General features: G+C 36.9%; 1 protein-coding gene across 1 annotated transcript in view; it reads left to right on the forward strand.

The window, feature by feature from the left end:
• The window catches only part of HCN1 (hyperpolarization activated cyclic nucleotide gated potassium channel 1), a 202,243-nt gene that overhangs the window by 23,308 nt on the left and 153,036 nt on the right, over nt 1-25,899 (forward strand). Inside the window, exon 2 of the mRNA XM_075079035.1 lies at nt 199-622. Coding sequence (XP_074935136.1) covers nt 199-622 — 424 coding nt within the window. The remainder of the gene's footprint in view (nt 1-198; nt 623-25,899) is intronic.

Below are 25,899 nucleotides of genomic sequence, written 5' to 3' on the forward strand. Positions count from 1 at the left end.
ATGAAATGTATTAATTACTTTGTCTTCTCTATTGACTGTGAATCTATTGAATGAGTTAAAACAATGAGAGCTTTCTTAGCATGAACAAAAAATTTAAGCATCTTGACATGAAGTTGGTGGCATGATAGACACCATTTTTCGAAGCGTGTTCTACCACAGTACATCAACCATTCTGTTTCTTTTCTTTTTTATTTTTAGGTTTTATTGGGACTTAATCATGCTCATAATGATGGTTGGAAACCTTGTCATTATACCAGTTGGAATCACATTCTTTACAGAGCAAACAACAACACCATGGATTATTTTCAATGTGGCATCAGACACTGTTTTTCTATTGGACTTGATCATGAATTTTAGAACTGGGACTGTAAATGAAGACAGCTCCGAAATAATCCTGGACCCTAAAATCATTAAGATGAATTACTTAAAAAGCTGGTTTGTGGTTGATTTCATCTCATCAATACCAGTGGATTATATCTTTCTCATTGTAGAAAAAGGAATGGATTCGGAGGTTTACAAGACAGCAAGAGCACTTCGTATTGTGAGGTTTACAAAAATCCTCAGCCTGCTACGTTTATTACGTCTTTCAAGACTGATTAGATACATACACCAGTGGGAAGAGGTAAGATTTCTACAGCTATAACATCATTTGCTAGGTTCTTATTCCTCCAAAAAACTAGTCACGTCTCTCCAAAGAGCTACACAAGAACCAGAATGGAATATAGAGTTTTTTCTCACCAATTAGTCTAATTACATACAGGTGCTAGTAGAAAAGCCTTTCTGGGAAAAAAGCACAGAGTAACCTTCTTCTGTCTGCTAACAGCAGAGACCAAAATATGTTTGGGACCATCAGCACAATAACCATGGACGGGCTCCTATTGAGAATATTAGGAATTTTAGCAACCACCTAAATCTGCATTTGAGTTTGGTGACTAGCACTTAAACTTATGAAGTTAATATGCTTTTAATAACAGAGAACTTAAAATACATGCTCATATTTTTCTATTTCAGGAGAAACTGAAACCATTTATAATCCAGTAGATATCCTAGAATGCTCATTGTTTGAAGGCCGTATGTAGGCTGAGTATATAAAATACTGCCCTTCTTTATAAAAATTTTGAGTCATTGCCTTCTGAACTGTCAAATCTAGTATTTCCAGACACGACCTTCTGCTGTCTGCCAATTTGGCATGGTGACATTTCCAGGAAGTTATGGCATTCCCTAATTTGGCATGTTTATGGCTAGGAAGTGTTTAATGCTTTGGCACCTACCACCATGATTCAGTCACTTCATTTCTTGCCTGTCCTCATTTTTACAGTCTAAATATCATACTATATTTTAAAAGGCAGAGCTAAAAACATGGGAAAAATAACTGCTGTTTTCTAAACTTTCCTTGCAGCAAGTGTAATGAGAATTATTTTGTATTTTCACAGAAGCACTATTAAATTAATGCAAATCCATTTTATCTACTGTGATAAAGATGTATTTAATTAAATGAATATTGAAGGATGATTTGGTACCACTTCTGGTGCTTTTTCTGCTGGTTATCTCCAGTGTTATATTCACTTTCTGATTTAACAGAAACTTAAATGCAAAGCCATCTCGCAAATAAAGTCAGATTATATTTAAAGATGGCATGATGCTGGATGATACTAAGTATCAAAAGTCTAATAAATTTATTGTTTTTTCTCAAAAAGGTCCTGAAATAGTTAATTTTCTTACTGTATTTTGTAAATTCTACTTCTTTTCGCCTCCCTGTAATGCAGCGTAACTACATTTTTGATGCAGAAATAGAGCACTGCAGTTTCGTACTCAATTTAACTAAGGGAAATGATTAAGCATATTTTGTAGTTCTACCATAAAGCTGTGCTTTTGTCTCCTCTGCGCTTTACAGAGAGTCAACCTTCTGAAATGTGTCAATGACATTTTCTGGCTGCTTCAGTTAATGGCTAGCCACTATAAAGCCCTATTAAGCAGAGAAATTAATACTTTTTTTTTTCCCCTTCCGTCTGTTGTCAAAGATAAGTCAGGTATTCTAAATCAAAAATAGTTGAATTGGCAACTAAGTGGGACTAGAAGTGACCAGAGGATGTGGTCCAAACCAGCAACAGCTGGTATTTGGTCCATTTAGTCTTTAGCTAGTGGCTGCTTGATTGCAACTTCAACTTTGATTCTACTTGCAAAACTTGTAAAATATTTCTTGTATGATATTTTGTTTGACAAGTATTGAAAAATAAGTGGATTCCATCTTGTGTTTGATAACACATTATAGTGCTCCCTGGAACTTCTCAGGAAGGTGAAAGAGGGTCTGAGGTTTTTGGGGGTTTTTCTTCAGCCTGCAGTAAAGCAGCAAGAAGCTCATTGGCTGCTTTTAAAAAAGGTTTCTGATGACTGTTAGGGCATGTGGGAACAGTGGTAAATATGTAGACTGACTCAGGTTCTGACAAATCCCAAAATGAATTGCGTGCAAGAAAAAAAATGTTCTTTTTTTTTTGTGTAGCATTTTACAGATATCAGAAATGAAGGTGGTCATGGGTTTTCATTTTTGGCCTTTGTTACCACAGTAGTTGACTGCTACTTTGGATGTAGCTGGTGATACTGTTCTGCACGGTGAGCCACTGCCACTCTGGAGAAATCGTGTGTTATAGCACTGTAAGGTTTTAAAACAAAAAAAAAATATTAGTAGGGGTGAATTTTGCCCAATTAGGAAACAATAGTTGGATAATCCCACGAGGCAGTCAGTCAGACCTTTGCTGCTGATAGTCTTTTCTGTACTGTGTGTGTTGTACATGCACAACAAGGAGCAACTGTTCACTAATTTTTGTGACACGGAACTGGAGCCTGTTTGTGTGTGGTTAAAAGGATTTAGTAGTTTTTGCATATGGGCTGACATGCTGGTTTTAAATGTGGTCCAGATAAATCTGAAATACTGTGTATTTGGATCCAGAATAATGAGCATTATGGCAAAAATATCGAGAGGAGAGTCAGCAAACTCATTCTTCATAACCTGCCAAGAGGACACTTCATGGAAAACTGATTGATGAACAAACCAGGTTGTGTAATAAGGCTGTTACCCTATCGAGGTATTTATACATCCTTCAACAGAAAAGGCAGGTTAAAATTGTTTGAGCCTTTCCTCTTGTAGTATCACATACGTGGATTTTAGTTGGCTAGTATCCTGAACTTTGAGTAGGCAAAAGTTTAAAAGATTTTTGTTTGATACTGGTGAAACACAGTTCCTTTTCTTTATGTATTTCCATATCGTTTGAATGAACTAAATCAAGATCAAGCTGGTAATAGCCACATAGAATAATATTGAGGTAAATAATGTATGCATTGCAGAAGGTCTCTCCTTAACTGTTATGAGGGAACAGACCTATTGCCTGTGGTGCAATATATATGAAATCTGTTTTATATATTCATAGCAGTCTGATATTAATAGTATATCCAAATGAATGACTTAGTGGAAATGGGAAGAAACACTTTAAAAAAGGGACAGGAGGTATGTTGGCAGGAATTAGTTTACTGAATCTGCAAATTCACACTGTCCTAAAACTGCTTGATAGCAACCATATCTGATATTCCAGTTCTTTACAACTCAGATGTTGACAAATAGATCATATACTTACTTAAACAGTATTACATACTAAACTGTGCAAGAAGAGGTTTGTTATTTAAATTGGTGATTGTGGAAACTATACTTTTGCAGTAATTTCTGACAGTGGATTTGGTTTGGATTTTTTTTAGCACAGGTACCTAAAAATAACAAAGAGGATGTACTGAACCTAATTATTATTTACTTTAATTTATTTTATGAGACTGCCTATTCTGCTGACCCCTGAATGTTTTACATAGGTTTGCATGCAACTAGTAAGTTATTCTTAGTTAAATATGCTCATAGATAATTGAACATTGAAAAATGAAAGATGCAAAAAATTAGGAGTAAATACATTGTTACTTGTCAAATGATATGCCACTTTGCTTTATATTTGTCTACGATAGAAATCTACTACTTATTTCAAATAACAATATTTTCCCAAAGCTGCTTGAAAACGACTTTAATAGCTTTGCTTACAGCTATTCTAATCACAGGACAAGATCTAGTAGACGTATGAGTAAAAAGAAGTGGTACTTCTAAGACTCTAAGTTTTTCTTGTTCTGAGATGCCTGATTATGTAGAATTAGACCCAATTTTAAAGTGAATGAATGCTTATTGCAAGATGTGCAATAAAGGTTATGTTTTGCAAAAAATCACCTAGTAAAATATGTGACAATGGTAAATTGCAGCCATGTCTTATTTTGGCTTGACTTGTACTGAAATCTGCTTTTCAGTGTGCCAGACCTTTTCAAGGCTCATGAACCTACATAAGTGTCGATATCCATTCTAGTGGTTACTAAAGCTCAGTTGTTTAATGAAACATATTTCTGGGCACATCAGAGACATGCCTTACTCTACTTTTTTCTGTTTTATTTCTAATAACCACAGTGATGCTGATCCAGAAAAATTCATAAATACCAGCTTGCTTGAATGCTAAGTCTTGCTGAAGTGCTTAAAAATTAAGTAAGTGTATGACAGCTTTGCCAAATCAGCTTCTGCACTGACGGTTTCATGTTGCTTCCACCATACCAACCCTTATTATCACAGGTCACCACTAGGTGTCCTCCCCTTGTTGTTTTGCTTCTTGCCAACAGGCAAAAACACATATTGTGTGTATATGATGTTGAGTCATAGTGTTGCCTAAATAAAAATATTGTAAAAGAACACTTGAACACTTGTGTGATCCAGACAACAGAAGACAACTCTTTCTTCAGTAGCCAGCTGTTTCTGTGGTAGGCATGTGGATGACTTTTGTCCCCTATAGAAAATGAAACCACTTTTTCTTTCCCCTACAGCCAGGTGAGAAGTCAAGGCTTTTTTGTCTCTCCTCTTGATCACTGACTGGGGAATTGTGTGGGAAGGGAGAGTGGATGAGTTTAGGTGGGTGCTTGGTAGTGTTGGATGAAAAGACCTATCTTTACTTATTGGATTATTAATTTTATTTTATTTTAACAGGACTGTGTCTACCAGACGTGGAGTTTTTCTGTCAATGATGGTATTATACAGTTTAACTTACTTTTTTATTAATGGTCCCATGGAAATGGGAGGTGACATAATGTTTTTTTCTTTCTTTTCATACAGTTTTAATTCCTGTCCTCCAAGGAAATAATTTAAAATAATTTAAAATATATTTTCTAGGCCCTATAAGGTTGTGTCAGTTAGTGAAGTACTCCAAAGAAGCATACCAGTACAGCTTGAGTGGCATTTTTAAACTAAATTAACTTGAAGTGGGACACACTTTTTTATTGCCTATTACAGATCCATCAATCTAATATGAGCTGTCTAGCTCATAGGGGGTGAGGGGAGGAAATCTGTTAAATAATTCTAGGGGAAAGAAGATGTAGGAGAGCCTACCTTCTCTTACTGGGACAAAGTCTGTGAATTCTGTAACAAGCCTCTGTATTGGTGTCTTCTCCCTTCCTACCATTAAGAAGATTGAAGCAGCAGAAAATCCCTATATCCTGCCAATTACTACAGGAAAGAAAGAGAAAAGCAAGTTTTGCATTCTTTTGGAAAGTTGTGTTTGGAAAATGCCTCTTATGTATAAATGAGTGAATTTGTGTCCTCCCAGATGAAGTCTATGCCTGGGGGCAGGCTGTGTGAATTGATGAAAAATATAAAAACCTGAGCTGTTTGGCACTTTTGGGTTTTTTTTTTTTTTTTTCCTAAGAAGTGCTCCCTAGCAGGATTAAGTAAATATGCAAGCCAGTTATTCATGTTGTTTAGGGTGCAGATACTTGTTTAGGATGCAGATACTTGCTTGCGTATGTACGTGTTACACAGCTGACTTCCATTTTGTGCTGGGCTGTATCTCTGATGCCTGTGAGGTTTGCCTGGGGCTTCCTCCTTGTTCTGCAGTCTGCCCTACCAGATGGAACTGTTGTTGTATGTGCCTGACATGTACTGACCAGTTCCACCTCTTGTGTAATCTAGCGGGAAAAAACCCCATACTGTTTGCTTGCAGTTTGAATTACAAAATCTAAGCGTGCTTCTTGCTCAGCATAGTTGTGGCAGAACATGAGCTCTTTAACTTTGTCAGAGCAAAGGGTTGCTTAGCCAGGTTCCCCAGTGGGAATGAGTTCACTTTGTGAATGGGAGTTGCACTGGCTGTCAGTTAGTTACGGGGTAGAATTCACACTGCTGGTATTCCTTCCTAATTCAGCTGGGATGTGGGCTAATGGCTAGTCTGTCTCTATGACAGCAGTTGAGAGCAAGGTATTTCATTGGCGGACTCTGATCCTGTAGAGCCAGGAACCTGAGTACTAGCCCTTTTCTTTCTCTGGTAAATATTAGAGAGTGTAAAGGCAGTTTCTTTGATGCTGTTGAGGCTGATGGTACTATGTCTTGATAGTGTAGTTCTAGTTTACTAAATATAATTTGATTATATGCATAGAACTCAAATGATAGATACATAAATAATACCTAAATTCCAAAATAAAGCATTATATCATATAAAAGAATAAGTAAATGGAAACGTTTTCATAAGACCAAAAATCAGTTTCATAATATATTGATATGCAAGCCTCAGTGCTGTTAAACAATAATTTTTTTTCTCTATCATGTAACTTACAAGCCTGTTGTCTGTACTTTGCTAAACAGAGCACCTAATACAATCTTTACTAAATTGGTAGTGTTCCCAATGGGAAATTATAATGGATATAACTTCATGTAAACCTTTTTGTTTACATGGAACTATCCATATTTTAACATTAGGTGGGTAAATTGTGCTTAGTTGTGCCAGTGCTTTTTCATTTATTTAAATGAAAAATACTTGAGAAAAGTATGTATCATTGCAGCTAAAGGATACATCCATGAGATACCGTTGATGTAGATGATGGAGCATACTCTCAAGTTTTTATTTTTACTCTTTTAAAATCGGTACAACAGTGGGAAAATACACACAACCAATAGAGACAATTAAAAGACATTATGATCCATGGTCTCCTAATAATAGAATACTAACTGCTGAAAAATAACAGCACATTTGTAGAGCAAGGCGTAGAGTATTCTGTTTTTAATTTCCTACTTTATTTTCTACACATAATCACTTTCATGGAAAGAATAATCCATCCCCCTACAGAGCAAATAGGAAGTGTTACGAGTATAGTTTCTCACTTCTTTTTACCCCCTTTTTAAGACTGAGCAAACTGAGCTGGCTTTCTTGTGTCCCTATGCCAAGAGAGTAATTGCATGGTGATGATTTGCCCGGGAGATGAACCATGTGGACATAGCCTGAGATAAATTTCCCTGAACTCAAATGTTGGAAGATAATGTTTTCTTCTACATATGAGTTTTGTCTGCTTCCTTGATGATGGGCCTGTTGCTGGGAGTCTCGGCTGTGAACTCAATGAGGTGAGTCCACCCCTGTAGTTACATTTCTGCATGATGCTAGTCAATTAGTTTTGAAAATAATCAGAACTGTGTCAGCCTGTCTTTGACACTGAAGCGTAACACAGATATTTTAGAAGAATTTTTTTAACACTTAATTTGTTGTTCATTATTTTTTAAGCCATTCTGGAGGCAATTCCTTGTTTTGCACTTGCTAGAGTTTGCATGCATTACTCCTGGCTGCAGACTTGGAAAAAAGCCTCTTGTTCTTCCTTCCTAAGCTTTTAAAGCAAGCAGAAAGCCTGTTTTGCTTTGGCAAGGTAATGGGCCTGATGGATACACCTCATGCCAGGCAAGGTGGGAAGTCGGGGATGTTTAGCCCTCTTGTGAGACAGAGCTGCCAACTGCTCACCACATCGCCCTGCACCCTCCTGGGAGCTGAAGAGCTGTCAGAGAAGGTGATGATGGCCGAAGAGCTGTTGGGCAGCCCCCGGTCTGGATCATGGTTCGCCATTCAGACACTGTGATATTGCAGTGAGTGCACATGTTACATGCTGACTTTGGTTTCCTGCAGTGATGAGACAGAAGGGGAACCTGTGAATTGGATTTTTAATCTTTTTCCAATGCATTTTAACGAGAAGAACGGCAATTTTAGGCTTTGTTCTTTGCAGACTAAGCACAATCAGTTCAGGCGTCTGCATTTTCAGCTTTGTATTAATAGTGACCAGTTCAGAATGACTGTTTACACTTCTAAATTACTCAGAAACAGTAATTTAGCTAAAAGATATTCTCAGCTTGTCACTAATGCCTTCTAAGATCCTTCCCCTCTGTGTTTGATTGCATAATACTAACAGAGCTTTGCATGTAAAGAAGCCAGTTGAATAAATACCTTAGATCTGTGCACAGGTTTTAGTTTGTCTTAGTATGCTCTTTATGCAGCTGCTAGGGCAGGTCATCTTTGGAGATTGTTAGGGATACGTTATGGCCATTTATGCTGTCTTAAATAGACTTACTTTTAAAATAAAATTTTAGAAAACAAATTTGAAGCTGTGTTACTAGTCTACATGATAAAATATCCTTAGTTATCAGTTGAAATGGAGACTTATAATCAACTGCAAAAATATTTCTTTATTTATTAAAGAAAGCAGCAAGATGTCCTTGCAGGGTTTCATTACTAATTGAAAGCTGAGGAACAAGTTATAGAGAAAAAATAAGTCAGAAAAGTGTATGGGTAGGAGCTGGGTATGAATAATTTTAACCTCTTCCTAATATTTGGCAACCAGGGGCATTTAATTTTTAAATTAAGTAACCATGCATTAAAGGATGGAAAGATAATTAATTAGCTTTGAGGTTGATATAATTCTATGTTCTGCTTTAGGGAGAAAGTTGTCAGTTGCTGTGAACAACTTCTGAAAGTAAAAAACCCAGAGCTCATTACTATATTCTCTCATTTTCTTATGCAGAGAACAGTGTGCACTGGTGAATTTTGTGGGTTTTTGTGGGAGAGCATTGCCTCAGTTAGCTCAGAAAGATCTGAGAGGTAGAAGAGGGATATATCTGGAGAACTTGTGCTGGGCTGTGCTGGGTAGACCACCCATGCAGTGTCGCCTTTATTTGTTCTCCCAGTCTGTCCTGTTCCTTAGCTCCTCTGCTCATTTTGTCGAACAAGACCAGGACTGAAATGATACCAAATTCACCTCATGTCAATGGGTAGAGAGTCATGTTCTGATTTTGAACAAATTCTACTACCTTCTAATGCAATCAACTATCCAGGACACTACTTGTTTCTAGTTGTTATGGCTCCCATTGAGGACAATGGAATAATGGTTTAATAGTTAATGAGGAACAAGTTTCTGCTTTATAAGGATAAAATGGTCTGAATTAACCACTTAGGCAGTGAGATGCCATCATATAAACATATTTAGTGAGGGCTGAGAACTGTGGTGGTGGTGTAGAAATGGCTTTTCCAGCTGCAAGTTATACTTAATGAGTTATTTCTAACCTGAATCTCATACATTTTACTCCAAATAACTATGACATTATCCCACATGTGTAATGTATGATTTAAATATAGTTGTGACCTGAAAAGAACAGGAAAATAACCTAAATCAGAGATTGTCAGAGCTGTGCTTCTTACTTCAAAGCAGAAATGAAGGCTGATTGAATTGTTAGGCTCTTCTCACTATACTGCACTGGGAACATGTGCTCTTTCTCACCATTTTCATCTTTCTTCACCCAGAGATGGGCTTTGCCGTAGCCTTCCAAGTGTCTAGGCTTAAAATGTTTTCCACTTTGTTACTTATTGTCACCTTAAAACACCTCTATTTTTTCCAGCCTCTCTGCTTTCAGGACCAATGGCAACAAGCATACATCTGCTTACCTTGGTATGGTGCCTCGTAGTTGCACCGCCTTTCTTTCCAGTAAATGTTGCAACTTGAATTGATCTGGCAGGAACTGCTGCTATGCAGTGTTTTCAGTGTCATTTCAACCTTGTTTTTGTGTGACAAAACGGTATGCAACACTGGAGATCCTGCTTTGGAGACCTTGTCTTTGGAGATCCACTCAAGTGGGTGCTCGTAGGTGAGGAGCTGTGATGGTAGAGCCCTGTATAGTACGTGTATATTCTCCCTGTATATGCATGGGAGAAACCATCTGTAAAAATCTGGGGTGGGTGTTGGTCTCTTCTCCCAGGTCCCTAGCAATACAACAAGATGGAAGGGATTCAAGATGCATCATGGGAGGTTTAGATTGGATATTAGGAAAAACTTATTTACTGAAAGTGTGGTCAGGCATTGGAAGAGGCTGCCCAGAGAGGTGGTGGAGTCACCATCCCTGGAGCGATTTAAAAGACGTGTAGACGTGGCAGTTCAGGGCATGGTTAAGCAGGCCTGGTGGTGTTGGGTTGACGGCTGGACTTTATGATCCTAGAGGTCTTTTCCAACCTTAATGATTCTGTGATTCTATGAAAGCGGCTGAATGACTAATTACGATATAACTGCTGTAATCTTTGCCAGAGCCACGGGGCTTGTACAATTGGGCTGCCTGTAGAAGAGATGAAAGATGTGTCAAAAAAAAAGAGGTGAGAGAATAATGGTAATTCAAACAAATGTGCATGTACATATTCTATGTGAATATGTCTTCAAGTGTGAAGGTACCTAACAGCATCTCTGCGCCCTGAATTAGAAACCAAACAAAATGGTCCTATCTACAATTTCTATATCTCCACATTAATTCTCTATGCATCATACGCTCAGTTTACCTTAAGTGACTGGCAATAGTCAAATGACAAACAGCCTCTTATCTCCACTAAAAACTCCAAGTGTCACTGCTGAGTTGATGCTTCTGTTCATACTTTTAAGATAGTGGCAGACAAGATTTATGGGCAAATACTGAACCTGGAGAGAGAGTATTGCTGTGCATAATTTTAATTGAATCTATTTTTAAGATTATCTTCCTGCGGGATTTCCAAAGTACATTACTGAAAAAGGTGTAGTAGTTCTCTTCAGGATGATCAATTCTTCCCTCAAACAAAGACATGAATTGTATCTTCATCTGTCTCAAAAATAACAGAGCATCCCACAGAAGAATTGTTTCCAGCTGAGGAAATTTAATGTCAGATATGTTCTAACATGGAAATGGGAAAAAAGAAGTGACTAAAATGTAATTTCAACAGGCAAGGGATAACTCCTAGAACTGCTGTATTGTTTTGGTCTCAAGAAGTTTTAAGATATTGAACCCAAACAACTTTTATTTTTATTGCAGAGGCTTTCCGATAAATGAAGTGAAACACTGGTTTTTCCTTCAGCATCACTCGTATAAACACTCTTTTTCCCAGCACTTATTTATTTTCCCCATGGCAAAACCAACCTACACCATAAATGTGTTTTTCTCTTTGTCCCTCTTATTATGTGACAATTTTAGTAACTTAGGCTTAGGTGGATATTTATTTATATTTCTGTTTGCATATCATATATATGTATGTTTATTTAATATTTTAAAAATAGTTTCCAAAAAATCAGCTTGTTTATTGGGGCTCTTAACTGGCATAGTAACTGCCAGGCACTAGAAATGAAAGTGTCAAAATACTTTGCAGGAATAGAATTAATCAACACTGTAACTTTTTAAACAAGTAAATCTGTGGAGAGATAGCTTATTTTAAAAATACACTAAAAAAATACTATGTTAACAATTATGCAGCTAAACCTAGGGGAAAGGAGACTATCTGACAAGAGAAGGGGTAAGCAACCTCATGCCTGTAGGTGACTTTTCTCTCTAACTGGTGCTGCTTGTTAGTTGCTGCTGGCTGGAAAACTAGTATCAAAAAGCTCATCTGTGATATTTTCCTTGACTACCATCTTTTAGTTTAGAGATTTGAAAATTATACACGAGATATACCTGGCGGTAACACAGACCTGTTTGGATCATGTCCACTATCCTGACATCAAGTTTGTGACTGGAAGTTGAGAACTCCAGTTGTTTCTCCCCTATGTTCTTGTCATTGCAAATATTCAGCAGACTCAGTCCAATGAAAAAGAAACAAGACTGGTGGCATGTCACAAGCAAATGTCTTTCTGAACTCCTAAGAGAGAAAGTATATTCAATGTAACTTTTTCTTAATCTGCTAAATAGTGCTTTTATTAATTTTAAATGTATTTTTTTCATATTTGTTATTATGGAAAGAATGGCTGGTTCGTTTTGGCAGTTTAGGATGCTGAGGAAACATACTGGAAATCACAATATCTGATATTTTCTCTCAAGACTTCTTGAAGATTTACTAGCGTTCAACTAGCCTTAGCTTAGTTTTTTCTCCATGTTCCTTAACAGACCCCATCTTTCAATCTGTGTTTATGTTTTGGACTCCAGTTTTGACAGGCATCTCCAGGTTTGCAGTAACATTATTATTATGTAATAATTTAATTAAGTAGTAAATTACAACATTCATCCTCCAACATCTTTTCAGTCCCCCACTGTCATGTAAGTGTCTTGAGAAGACAGAAAGCCTGTGCTCTGTACTTGCAGGCTCAGAGAGTCAGAGCCTGCTACTGGGTTTGTAGCTCTGACTCCCTCAAATCTGTTTCCATAGCTTAAGCTGTAAAACACGAGAGGTTTTAGTGACAGTTTTTACTTACACTACAAATAACCATACCAAGAAGACATATGCTTCAGTTTCTTTCTTAGAGTTGGAAACAAAAGAGAGAAAACCAGTTTTCTAAACTTGTCATATTTGCTGAGTTAAATAAAGCATTTTTGCAAGCCATCCCAGATGAAAGCTACAGAATGTAGATTTGTTCCAATCAAGTTTATTCTCCATTAAAAATTTTCTCCTATAGTATCTGTGCTTTATTTTATAAAAGGAAACAAACCCAAGCAAGTCCACCATATTGTCCACTAATGTCTTGAATAAAGTAAGCAGGAGGCTGGGAATCTCTTCCCTCCTTGGTCTTATGGACTTGGCATGGGACAAGGTTTTCACTGGCACACTGCCCTACCTAAGCCAATGCAATTTCTTGTGCTGGACCAAGCGCCTAATGGAGCACCTGCCTCTGCCCTCATGGTGGGAGCACTCATACCAATGGAGAGGCAGCGTGGGTGTGTGTGGGTTTTGTGGAATGTCTGTTTCATGACACACAAAGGGCAATGCCTCAGCCCTGACATTTCCCATCCACTAGCTGTCAGCAGATCTGCATTCCATGTTATGACTCTTAGCAGCACCACCTGAAGTGTCCGTCTCTCTCAAAAAATTTGGCAGGGAGCCCAGACACCCATTAAGCACTGGAGAGCAAACATTTCAAAATATGCTACCTAGGGATCATCTTAGACTTGGCTATTGGAGCTACTCTCAAGCTCCTAGCCTATGATAGTGTTGAGAATTTACTTGTGTACAGAAGAAATAACGTGTATGACCTGGAGAGAATGAAAAGATGAAGCTCATTTAGTTTTCCCATGTAATATTTTGAATTTGGTGATCCAGTCTGTTCATCTCGGCTGCATTCACTGGCTGTGCCAGTGAAAATCAGAGAATTTTCCATGTGGCTGATGGAAACTCTGGAGGCTTCTCAAGACTTACCTTGCTGACCCATTTCATTCTTTTGCAAAAGGAAAAATAGATATGTCTGCCAAAAAGCTCTTTTAAATGTGAAACGGAAGAACCAATCTAACCTTTTTGAACTTTTATTTTCAAGTTGCTCTTAAGTGTAAAGCAAGGCATAGCCTGTTCCAGTTCTGAGACTATGCCAGAGCTTTTCAAGGATACTGCTAGCATTCAGTTATCTTAGATGATGTTCTCAGAATACTTCTAAAGTAGCAGGCAAAGAATGATTAAGAAGGCTTCTACCTCTTTACAATGTTTTCTGTGGCAGATCAAGTATTTGTACTTGAAAAACAGAGTTATGTATTTGTGTTATGTGCTTTGAAAGAATTATATATTTCTTGGATACGGGGAGAGGAGTTCATCAGCTCACTAGTGTTAGTTGATGAACACTACTACGTAGGTAGAACAAAATCAATTATAATAACTCTTAAATGGATAGAGATGTTTCAAAATCATCAGATGATTTGGCCCATTCCTGACTTTAAATCTTTTACTTACTATGTCTAGTTTAGAAAAAATATTATTTCTACCAATGAAAAAAGCACATTTTAATAAGCCTTTTATCCTTAAGTGATCATTTAGAAAAATGCATAAATAACATGTCTCTGTAGGAGCCTGGTGACTTAATCTACCTCCTGGTTGAAAATGTGATGAGATAAATTACTGGTGCTTGAAAAATGATAAAAGGTCGTATAACATTGACACAGGTCTGCTGCCCTGATAGCTACTCAGTATAAGAAGAAACAGTGAGCCAAAACGGCTCAGAAAAATGCAGTATTATATTAAAAAGGCTAAGGTAAAAATCTGCATACCTTCAGAGCAACACCTGACATGGCATATCTTTTATGCTGTTCTTCAAAATGTATTTCTACCTTGAATTTGTATTTTTGTAATTCATAGTGCTGTCTTTGCTGGCATGTAAAAATACTATACTCTGCGTTTTAATCATGCTAAGTGTTACCAGCATCAGTAAAGGCTGCTCTTCTATCTGTTCTTTCACTGTTTACAGTTTTGTCCACTGAAATCAGTTTCAAATGCAGTTTCTGTTGCATTGTGATTATACACCTCTCCTGTGACCTTGGGAGATTTTGCCTGTACCAGGTACCATCAACAACTTTTAAGGTTTTTTCTCCTCAAAAATGACATCTCTTCAGGGTTCCTGATTTGCCACATATTTCCTTGATTCCTTGAAGGAGTGAGGTATGAGTTATGTCAAAGTGGACTTCCAAACCTGAGATTTCTAAAATGAGTAGACAGCTGAAGATTATTCCCCTGCCTTCACAGATGCTTGCTTGTTATGGTGTCCTTGACATATAATAATGCGTCATAAAGTACAAGGTTATATTGTCCTGTCTCAGCCAATTCCTAGACAGTCAGCACTTTTTAAATTGGAAACCAGTTGGGGTTTGGCATTCTCAGGATAATGCAGATAGGCTTATAATCTCGATGTAGTTGATAGCAATCCAGAATGATATTTAATATACACCAGTGCTTACGTTCAATTGTTGTCAGTGATTTCCCTGGTGCTATAGCACCATTTTTCAACAAAGTGTTAGAAATTCATTTTGTTCCATGCCTTTTAGGTATGCCATTGGTAAGAGGTTGTGAGACTCAGCAGTGGCTAAAAAGGATCTCTAAAATGTTCTTTTTCTTTATAGTGCAGATTAGCTATCAGATCCTTGATCCATCCATATTCACATGTCTGTATCCTTTTATCCTGTTTCTTCCTGTAAGATCAATGGGGTTACACCAATCCCTATACCTAACAGGGAGCAGGTATTTAAGAATTTGAATAGGCTGGTAGAGATGAGGCCTTTGGATGCTCTGCTGGTCTTTCTCCCTTGTGCCTGTGCCAAGCCCAGTATTAAAAGTACCCCACATCTACTATGGATTTGAGTTCGCTGGAGTTTCTAGGCAAGTAGATTTATACTCTGTTGCATTTGAGTGCAGCTAGTAGGGACCTGCTGAATGCCTCACAGATCACCTATTCCTTTCCGTTAATGTTTCTGTGAGCACTGTCTAATGCTAGCCAATTAAATACCATTTCTTGAGTCTTATTTCTCAAGCTACTTTTAGGATTTTTGATATTTTTTCCTCCAAAAGTAGTATGTAACATGAATTGTCTTATTTTGGTATGGTTTGTTATTTTTTGTTAAAGACCTTTTAAAGAAATGCAAGTTTTATTGATGTAAAATACTCAGTTCTGCTGGGGAGCATCATTGTTTCCTACAGTCTTCATTTTGGAGCATTTGACAGACTTTTAGGTTTCAGGGCTAAAACATGGAATACTTTTGAAGACATTTTGGAGGCTTTAATTCGGATACAGCAAATTCTGAAGAAAAGATAGGCTTCCTGTGCTTTTAATAACATGTATTTCTGAGGAGATTTATCACCTACCATGTACAATTTCAAAAATAAGTTTTTCAGAGTTTTCCAACACAGGCAAGGTTTTTTTGGGTCTGAGTCCTTTTTTTTCTTCATGATGTCTTCAATTCAGTAATTCTCTATATTCAAGATACAATTATGAGGGAATCCCATGAATAAATTTATAGGGAAGGATGTGAAACTGGGAAACTCCCAGGGGGTCTGTCTGCTGTAGTACCTCCCACTAGAATGGGGAACTCCAGGTTTTCCCAGAAGGTGCTTCATTATCCGAATTTTTCTTTTCAGTTATGTGAGTGATGTAAAAATAATGAAAAATGTAACTGTGCTGGGTAGCTATAAGACCAGTGACCTTCACTTTATTGGAAAAACATATTTTAGATTAATAATATTTTCAGTCTGTTGTGAATGGCTAGTTCCATGTATATAACTTGTCTAGGCCTGGATGTTATTTTGTCCACCTTTTTATTTTCTTTGGGAGAAGGCAGTAGGGAGGTTACTGTAATCAATAAAAGGAAAATTCCATTGTTAGACTATTAAATATTCCTTACCCTTTAGTAGGGATTTTCTTTTCCTGTTCTGCTATTTTTATGTACTGCATACAATTCCAGTAACAGCAGTAGCAATGTCTGACCTTGTGTTGTAACACACCCAAGTGGCATGCCAGTCTTGCCTTCATTTTGGCAGGGATAAGTTGAGATTCTGGGATAATTAGAGCCTGTCATTTTCTGCAAATATGAGCTTTCAACAGAGCATGCCAATTCATGGTTGCCAGTAACAATAACAATAATAATACTACTAATAATACTTTTTTAAAAAGAAAGTGCGATGCTACCAATGGTAGACATTTAGTGAGGAAAAACCTCAGTGCTGAATATTTTTCATCAAAGCATGGGATGGGGGGAAGAGAGAGAGATGCCAAGAAGAATGATGTTTGGTAAATACGAGAAGTCATATAAAGTACAGCAGAATCAGATAAAATCCCTGTCTGGCTATGCTCCTATAGCCCCTAGTGAGTGGTCTGGATTATCAGATGACTATTTATTCCCTTTTTGATTGGTTGAAGCAGTCCCATTTTGTTCACTAGGCAACTACTTAGGAAATAATTAATCTATTCCCTATCTCAGATAAGTGGTCTGTCCTTCAGGTTGTGCAGTGAGAAATACCTCCCTGCTTTTATATTGTTATATTGCAAAAATGTCTTGGACCTGTTACAGCGCACATAGAAATGTGTGTGTTTTGTTAGAAGATGTAGAGGCTTTTGGGATGAGCAGAACATTTCCTGCACATTTCTAAAGGTAATCAGATGTTATGTCTGCATCTTATTCCAAAATTTCAGTATCAAATTGAAACCAGGATGTTTAGTAATTTTTCTGCACTGGTCTTTCCATCTTATTTCTATTGAAAATTAACTTTTCTCCATTTGCCTTCCTGCGCCTTGCCAGTTGTCACTTTACTCAAAGGTGTTTATAACCACTGATGACAGCAGAAGTGGAAGCAGTTGCTTTTAAAATGTCAGTGCTGGCAGCTCATGAAAAGATAGTATTAACAGTGCTACAAAACACCTGCTCATTGCTGAGAAAATGGTCGATGCCAATGCACTGTAGTAATTCTGTTTCTTTCTATTATTAGTGAACTCTGTGAAGAGACTAGGTTTTTTGACATACGTGGTAATGGAATGCTTGCTTACTAATAGTCCTTCATATCTAAGCAAATTGTTGTCCAGATAAATTTAATCACTGTATTTTCAGAAGTGTTCTCAGTTCCACTGAGTTTGACGTTATTTGATTGCTGGTACGAAAGAGATATAGAGTATATTTGTAGCTTTGAAAAGTCAGAAAAGAGTCCATCTGCTTTCTTCAGCCTGCAGCTAGAAAAAAGAATCAGGAGACTTGCTTCAACTGCTATTAGAGGGAAATATGTGTTTTGTCATAAAAGTAACAGGACACAGAACCACCATCCTTACAGCAGCTTTGACTGTTCTCTTTTCCTTTTCCTCCCTCCTTCCCTGCTGCTTTCCAGTTATCGCCTTGTCTTCCCCTCCCTCCCTCCACTGGTAGAAGGCAATGTCATTTTGTTAGCTCAAAGCTCATTTTTATAATTTTTGAGCTCAAAGGTAATTCTGTTAGGTTGGAAAAATAAATGAATGGAATTTATTTATCTTTATTTATCTACAGGTAAAAGGCATATGTATGTTTTGTGTGTGTTCATGTAGATCTAGGGTGCAATCTAACCATGAGGAAAGGCAATATGGGAACAATTTATTTTTGATTCTTTAATATTGACTGATTCCTCAGTGCAGATTTGTGGTTATTTACTAGTTCAGTACACTCTGAATGAAATTATTCACTTTCACTTCTCAAAGCCACTGTTTTTTTTTATTTAGATGATGATGGCAAAGAAACCTGAAAGAATGTAGGACCACAGTTTTAAATGTTCAGGATGTGACTTTGAGAGACAGCAGGTACAGTTGTATGACAATCTGTTGTTCAGCAACTCTGTCTTGTGAAAGGATTTTATGATTCTGATATCTTTCTTTGCTTCAGTACAGAACAAGATATGGTAATGTCAAGTTTACCAACAGGAATAGTAAAGAATAATATTCTTCAATTAGGCTAGAATATTTTAGCTTGACAAAATAAAAAATTTGCTTTCACCTTTATTTTTAATTTGCATTATTAGATATATATATAGTGGTTACAATTTTAGTTTTAATTCGGAGACAGGTTATTTCAACATTGTGAACTCCTTAACTTTCTCCCCACTCTTTCTCCAGAAAACGTTGGAAGAGGTGATGTTCTTTCACTTCCAAAGAAACTTCTTCCCCAATATGAAATATTTTCTTAATTTTTAATCAGATCTACTACTGAGTCACATAAAACCATAAAAGATTTTTGTGCAGACTAAGGTTGGTGACCATGCATTTGCTGAAATATAATGACTCATTTTCAGGAACAGATAAAACCATTATACTGCCTGAAACACTTTTGATGCTGTCTGGCTTTTACTTTTCAATTACAGCATACATTATTTAATACTTTTCTCATCTTAAGGTCTATATACCTCCTCTGGTCTTTGCAACAGTAAAATGCTAATAATATGGAAAGCACAAAAATCACCCTGGAAATGATGTTTAGGGAAGAGTTGTGATACTTAATATTTATGCCATTAAGTATGCTAAGGAATTTGTTTCACAACAAGCTTCAAAATCATCCTAAAAGCTGTACCCCTGAATGCATACCTTCATTTTGACACAGGTGGTGGGTAGATAATATAAAACACAGAGGCCAGAGTAGTGTAGGGTTCTGTCACTTAATACAGTCTGTACCATGGTGGTTCAGACTTGTGTCCTGTGAGTTGGAGGCAGGTCTTTCAGCCTGGAACAGGGGCCCATCTCCGTCATCATGAAGTAATGAATTTACTAAACTATTATGTAAAAGTCAGTTATGTTGTTATTAAAACTAGTGCCACTAACAGTCCCGCATTAGTTCTGTGAGGCACCAACTCCCAATGGTTTCTGTTAGGATGCTTTGAGAAGACCTACCTTAAGTATGCCACCTATTATATGCCGCTTCAGGTTTTATATCATGTCTCTAACCACACTGAATTTTATTTCATTTGAAGTGACAACAACCCTGCCACTTCATGACTGTGTGGTGTTTCCGGAGTGTGCTGGAGCGTGCTTTCTGCTCTGCTGTTAGTTTTGACCTGATGGCAAATAACACTGAAAATGATGCAAAGCTGGACAATTAAGATATAGGTTTAGTTAAGGTTAAATGACGTATTTATTAATCCACCTTGTTTTAAATTCAGTCAGTTTCTACTTTCCTGTGTTTTGCTTGGACCTAGATATCCCATCATCTTGGTATTACTTTAGGTCATCCTTTAAATAGCGTTTGAGCACTCTTTATCTGCATGGAACAGCAGGTCACACTATTGGGTGAACAAACTGTTACTATATGAGAACTAAACTGGCTGGAAAAAATGCCCTAAGAAATAAAAGATGTACATCCATAACCAGAAGTATTCCACAGGATCCTGTCTTGGGTCTGTCCAAATCAGGTGAATGCTATAGGTGTAGGTAATCCTACTTGCAGACAGTCTGATCTCTTGGAGTGCTTCCAGCCCATGCTTCCAGGGGCATAATAAGAACTGTGTCCTCAGCCAGAGGTTTTGTTTTATCTCTTTATCTCTCTTTGCTGTTAATCCCAGGTTGGTTTTGAATCTTCATGCATTTACTGTTTTAGATTTTGTTGTTTCATTATTATAGCAGGAATGAGAATGTTAACATTTTTATGCCAGTCTGGTTTTTTTTTTTCTTCCCATTTTCCTTTGTTCTCTCTACTCGCTTGTTCACCTTCATCGGGATGTCTGTTGCATTGGAAGGTAGGAGCTACTCTTGGCTCGTCTTTTGCCTACGTTTTCACAAGCTCCACTGATGTGACGTCTCTCTTTGCCGTGAGGTTGTTGGATGTGGGACAGGGTGGAAGCATATGATCTTTGGCTTATAACTGATAAGAGTCAGTGAGAGAGGGTAAGCCCATTCGTCGGCATCTGTAAATGGACCAGTTACTGGTTGTAAGATCTCTTTTTATTAGTTCAATATTCATTTAACACTGAGCTCTATCCACTCCTTTATTAAGCTGCTAAACTAATCCTGAAAAACAGTAACTAAAGACTGATATTTTTCTAATTAATAAAATAGAAGCTGTTCATGAAGATAGCAACATGAAAGCTTTGGGGAAAATACATTGTCCTGGTATCTCCACAGTAAGCAATTCGGTATTGTTAGACGTTTAATATATAAGGCCAAATTTTGTCACATCCATTACTAAAGTCATGAACTTCATCATTCAACAGTTTTCCAATAAATGAAATAAAATCTATGTGTTTTGATCTTGTGGAGGAGGAATTGAAATAGATGTGAATAAACTGAACGTACTCATCAGAATTTTCATAGAAGTAACTAAAAATGTTACTTAGCTCATTAAGAGACATTGGAGAGAATCATGAGATCTAGTTTTAGTATTACCTAAACAAAATCTATGCCCCCAAGTGATGATATTCTAGTCTAATAATGTATTTAAATATGGTATCTCAAGACTACAAGATGAAAAAACGCTAATATGACAAGCAGTACAGTTAAATTACAAGAGCAGGCAACAAAGACGTGGTTCAGTTTTCGTATTATAATGGATAATGCAATCCATGCCCTTGTCTTGGCTAAGTAGGACAAAAACATTCACATCTTATACAATCCATTGACAAGTTCTTAAGAAATTTTGCATCAAATGGCATTCTATATTTGTTCATTAATTGCACTATAGTGCTACCTGAAATACTTTATTTGATGTTGGAAGTCATATTATTTCAGATGCAGCAGGAGTCTGTCCAAGGTTGTTAGCTTCTAGAGAGGCAAATGGAGGGTATCCTATCAGCCTATTTAGATCACTGTAAAGGAGTTTTTCAATACATCCAAACCTTTCCCCTAATATACCTATGATATTTCTATTTATATATAATATTACAAGCTAGACTGCATGTATCGGGTCTATTAAAAATTACTAATTACAGGCAAAACTAAATAAACCAAGCATAATTATAAAGCAGTACGGAACAATTAACAGAAAACATATCCCAGTGTACCAGTAGCTGAAATACATGCTTCCTGATAATTTCACTTGTAGAGTCAATGGAATGGCACAGATAAGGCTTACTGCCTCTCAGTGGAAATAAGAGAAATTATGCACTAATTGTATGCACATTTTTAATAAGGGATAAGAAACACAAGGTCAGGTTCCGGCAACAACTTGGAAGGAGCAGTAGCAGTAATTTACTCTGTGTCAGAGTGATTTTTTTCCACCGTGCTCTACTAGCATGTCCGAAAAATGTAAACTTCTGCTTTTCTAGACTAATAACAAAAGAAACATAAGGAATATGACTGCGACTGTTCACTTGTTTTCAAGCCAGGAACTGCTGTGGTTTTTGTAGAAGAGAGAAGAAAAGGGGAAAGTAGGGATCATTCTGTCGGCAAAAGAGTTTTGTTAGATTAGTCTAACACATATCTAATCTATGGCACATTAGAATTTACAAAATTAAGCTGCTGTTGTTTTTTGTAGCTATTCAAATAGTAGAGGCTCCATTTAGAATGCATAAATACGTAGATTTTATCTCAGAATACTGCTGAATGCTCTCACTTTTGGTAGTGTGTGCATTTTGCTTTTATTAGTATTTCAAATCACATGTGAACTTATACTATTGGTGTTTATTTTACTGTTACTACTTGCAAAGTATTTGAACAACAAATATATGACTCTTCTATTCTGAGAAAGGAAGCATGTTTTAATGGTTTAATAAGTAGCCATAGGTAATCTTCTAAACACTGCTGAGTTTATAATTTAAAAAGATGAGGAATATGGTTGCACGTATCACGGGAGAAAGCTGTGCAAGATGTAGAGAGCGCCTTGTGTGGTGTCCATCTGCTTTCCTTTGCCTGAGACAAGCCAAAACTCATCCAGCCATACTTACAGCCTTCACAGCGCCTTAGTAGTGTAGATTTCCAAGTTACAGAGCTATAAATTACTTTTTATCCCTACTGTTGTGGTTTTATATCGTAGTCTGTTATTACCTCGGATAAATTTTATTAGAAACTCTCTTTTCACGTGGAATAATTAATGGGCTCTTTATTGCTTCTTCAAGTAAATGCAGCTGATTGTAGAAATGCTAATTTCCTCATTTACAAATTATTCCAGAAATGCTAGTTTCCTTGTTTAATGCCTGACTGTGGGTGGTTACACCACAGAGCAAATTTGGAGTTACTGAGATATACGACTAATAGATGAGATGGGGCCTGTGGCTCTTCGAAGAACAGGCTCGTTACAGTCTAAGCGTGTCTGCTTGGTTAACAAGTTGGACACAGGGATTAATCGATTTTTCCTCTATATTATTTTTCAGCAGTCAAAATTAATTTTCCCTGTTCAGTATTTACATGGCATTTTCCCAGATTTATTGGGTAGAAAGTTCTGGATTATTTCTGAAAGCAGTTATTCATCTGCTGAAATGGAAAGTGAGCTGGTCTTCAAATTTCAGCTGTTTTTGACTGAACAAGCGGGTCACACGCTTTTGTGTTTCCTGGCTAGAAAAGTATCAGTCATACTTCTGGTACAAGTATTCCCAAATATAAATAACAACTCTGTTTTCTAGTGTTCTCGAGTACAAAGCTAAAATGTTAAAAGCTAAAATTGCACTGTTTTGGCAAATTATTAATACAGTGCAAAGAGATGGCTGTGAAGAGAAGTGAAATGATTTTCCAGAAAAGCAACATTAATATTGCCTGAAATTATTTGTCAGTATTCATCTACTAACAGACATTCTTCTAGCCATTCCTTTGTACTTGTGACACCACATTAAGGTAGTCACTTGCTAACCTTTTCAGAACCACTTCAGTTTTTGAAATCACAAACAAAAAAATAAAAACGGCTTCCAATATCCCTACTCTGAAGCCTCCTTCTGAAGGCGTTATTTGAGAAGGGTACTTTCGAGGGATGCTATCGTAATTTGTGCTCTCTTGCTGCAGCATCATACCCTGAAAGCAGGCAGGCTGTGGCACCAAGGAGGTTATTGCAAGGATGTCATGAGGCAGTTGGGGGAAAACAAAGACAATCTGTGCATTGAAGACTACTGGCACTACTGGAGGGCACCCAGGTTTACAGGGACAGGATAATTCCCATCTTTTATTCTGTTTTTATTCCATTTCCCTGACAGTTTTTTCTCTTCTGATTTGTTTATGTGAGTAGAAACCTAAGTTTCTACTCACTCTGCTAAACTTCATGTTTTATTGCTGACTTACCATTCTGGCTGACCTTTGATCCAGTAAGGCTGTTTTGGCCATTTATTCTGCCTTATCTAATTTTTTGATCTTTGGAGCAGGGACTGTTTTCGTTTGCTGTCTGTAGAATACTAGCGCAGTTGTGTACTGGTGTTCGACTGGGGTTTATGGGGACTACCATAATATAATTAAAAAGTTATTAATAACTTGATTTGCATTGTGATAGCTCACTGACTGAGATATCACTGTAACCTCCAGTTTAATAGTTGTTACTATTTATTTTCTATTCATCTTAGTGCCTAGACACTCAAGCCAAGATCAAAGTTGTATGGACACATGGGATAAAATTAATCTGATGAAATGTAGATGTCTATTTCTGGGAAACTTTCAGCTTTCTACATAATTAAAATTATGATAGCAGAATAGTTCAGAATTTGCTATTTGTCCCTCATCAAAGTCAGCACTGTTCATCTACTGGTCTTTTTTTTTTAAGCATAACTTCTGCTTTTCCTAAGAATATTTGCTTTAATTTCATTATTTTTGAAAGAAAACTAATGAAGTTGCTATTTGAAATGGAAAATGTGAGAAGTGTAATCACTGAGTTTTTAAGGTAAAGATACACTGTCTCAAAGCAATTTTTCATTGAGAGTCTAATAGTTAATTTTTTCCTGTGTTGCTAATAGCAATCCAGTATTTTGTTTAGCAAGTCTGCCTCTTCTGATTATGAATAATAGTGGACAACAGATGTTAGAAAGCAACTCTTGCTGGGTGCTGAGTACTCTGTCTCCAATTTAGGTAAAAATATGTATTCAAGGTGCAAGAAAGACACAGGTTATACCACAGCACAGTGATCTTTATTTTGGTCTCTATTTCTTTCTCAAAAACCTCCAACATATATTTACTTTTTCAACCAGAGTTGAGCATTTAAGCTGGTTTTTTTTTTTTATGGGACTATCCTCACCCAAGATCTTCCTCCTAATATAATACTTAGCTCAGTGCTCATAATCTTCCATATGAAGTTGAGGGTTTTTTTTAATGTTGTGTGTCACTTTATGCTTAAATATAAATTCTTCTGTAATTTTATTGCTTATTTTTATAATGTCTTTCTGCAGTTCTTCTCAACTGGTCCTTGCCCTTATTACCCTAACTACTTATTATCAGCAAATGTTCTTATCCCCTTTCCAGGCCGTTCATAAGTGGGAGGATCAGCGTAGACCCAGCAAAGGCAATAGTCCCTCTCTACGGAGAGAACTGAGCATTTCTCACAAGAAGGGGCTGGTGTGGTAGGTAGCCCCTTCAGACCCATGGGCTGTGCTTTAAATTAAGCACATGAATTAGTTCCATCCAGCTTCAAGGCACTGAAGCAAAAGCTGGGCATGCATGTTAATCATTGGGTTACTTAGATGTTAAGTTTGGGCTTGATCCTGCAAAAACATGTGTTTTGTTAATATAAGACCATATAGCACTTTGCAGAACAGAGCTCAGTATTAAAAGCATAGTGTAAATCATCAACTTGCTTTTCACACTGGCATATTTTTTTTTCTGTTTAAAGATGTTAAACATGATAACTGCAGAAGTAATCTGCAGTAGAATTCATCAAGTACACTTTACTTTGCATAAGCAGATCTTCAGTGTTGCTTAATTTTGATCTTATCCGTTCAGTGCACATTTAGGTTTAGACAATAGCAGTTAGAATTAAGTTGTCTATCTTCTTTCAACATTGCCTCAGGGTTTATGAAGAACATAATACTGTAGTTACAGATTCCTTAATGTTTCAGAAGACAAGCCATTAATGGCATACTTACGAAAGTGCATTTTAAACCACAACCAATATTTTTGCAGGACAAGTAAAGAGATTTGTTTAATCCGCCCTATTTTTAAAGTGATATTGTCATGTGACATCGTGTATTACTGTTAGAGAACTAGATAAACACATTAGAGTAATTAACCTTCCTGGAAAGAGGGAGCTTCTGAAACTTAGACATGCTATTCAAAAAAATAGTCACTGTTGAATTATCATCATCTGCTGGAGAAAGGCTACTGATCTCATTATAATTTCTTTTAAGAATATTGGACTAATTTCATTTGAAGGCAAGTGAATTGAACTAAAATGAAATCAAGGGAGCTGAGTCAGTCTTCTTCCACCAGGAACGTTTTTTCCCTCCTATTCTT

Source organism: Phalacrocorax aristotelis, chromosome Z (assembly GCF_949628215.1).
Source record: "Phalacrocorax aristotelis chromosome Z, bGulAri2.1, whole genome shotgun sequence".
Taxonomy (NCBI): domain Eukaryota; kingdom Metazoa; phylum Chordata; class Aves; order Suliformes; family Phalacrocoracidae; genus Phalacrocorax; species Phalacrocorax aristotelis.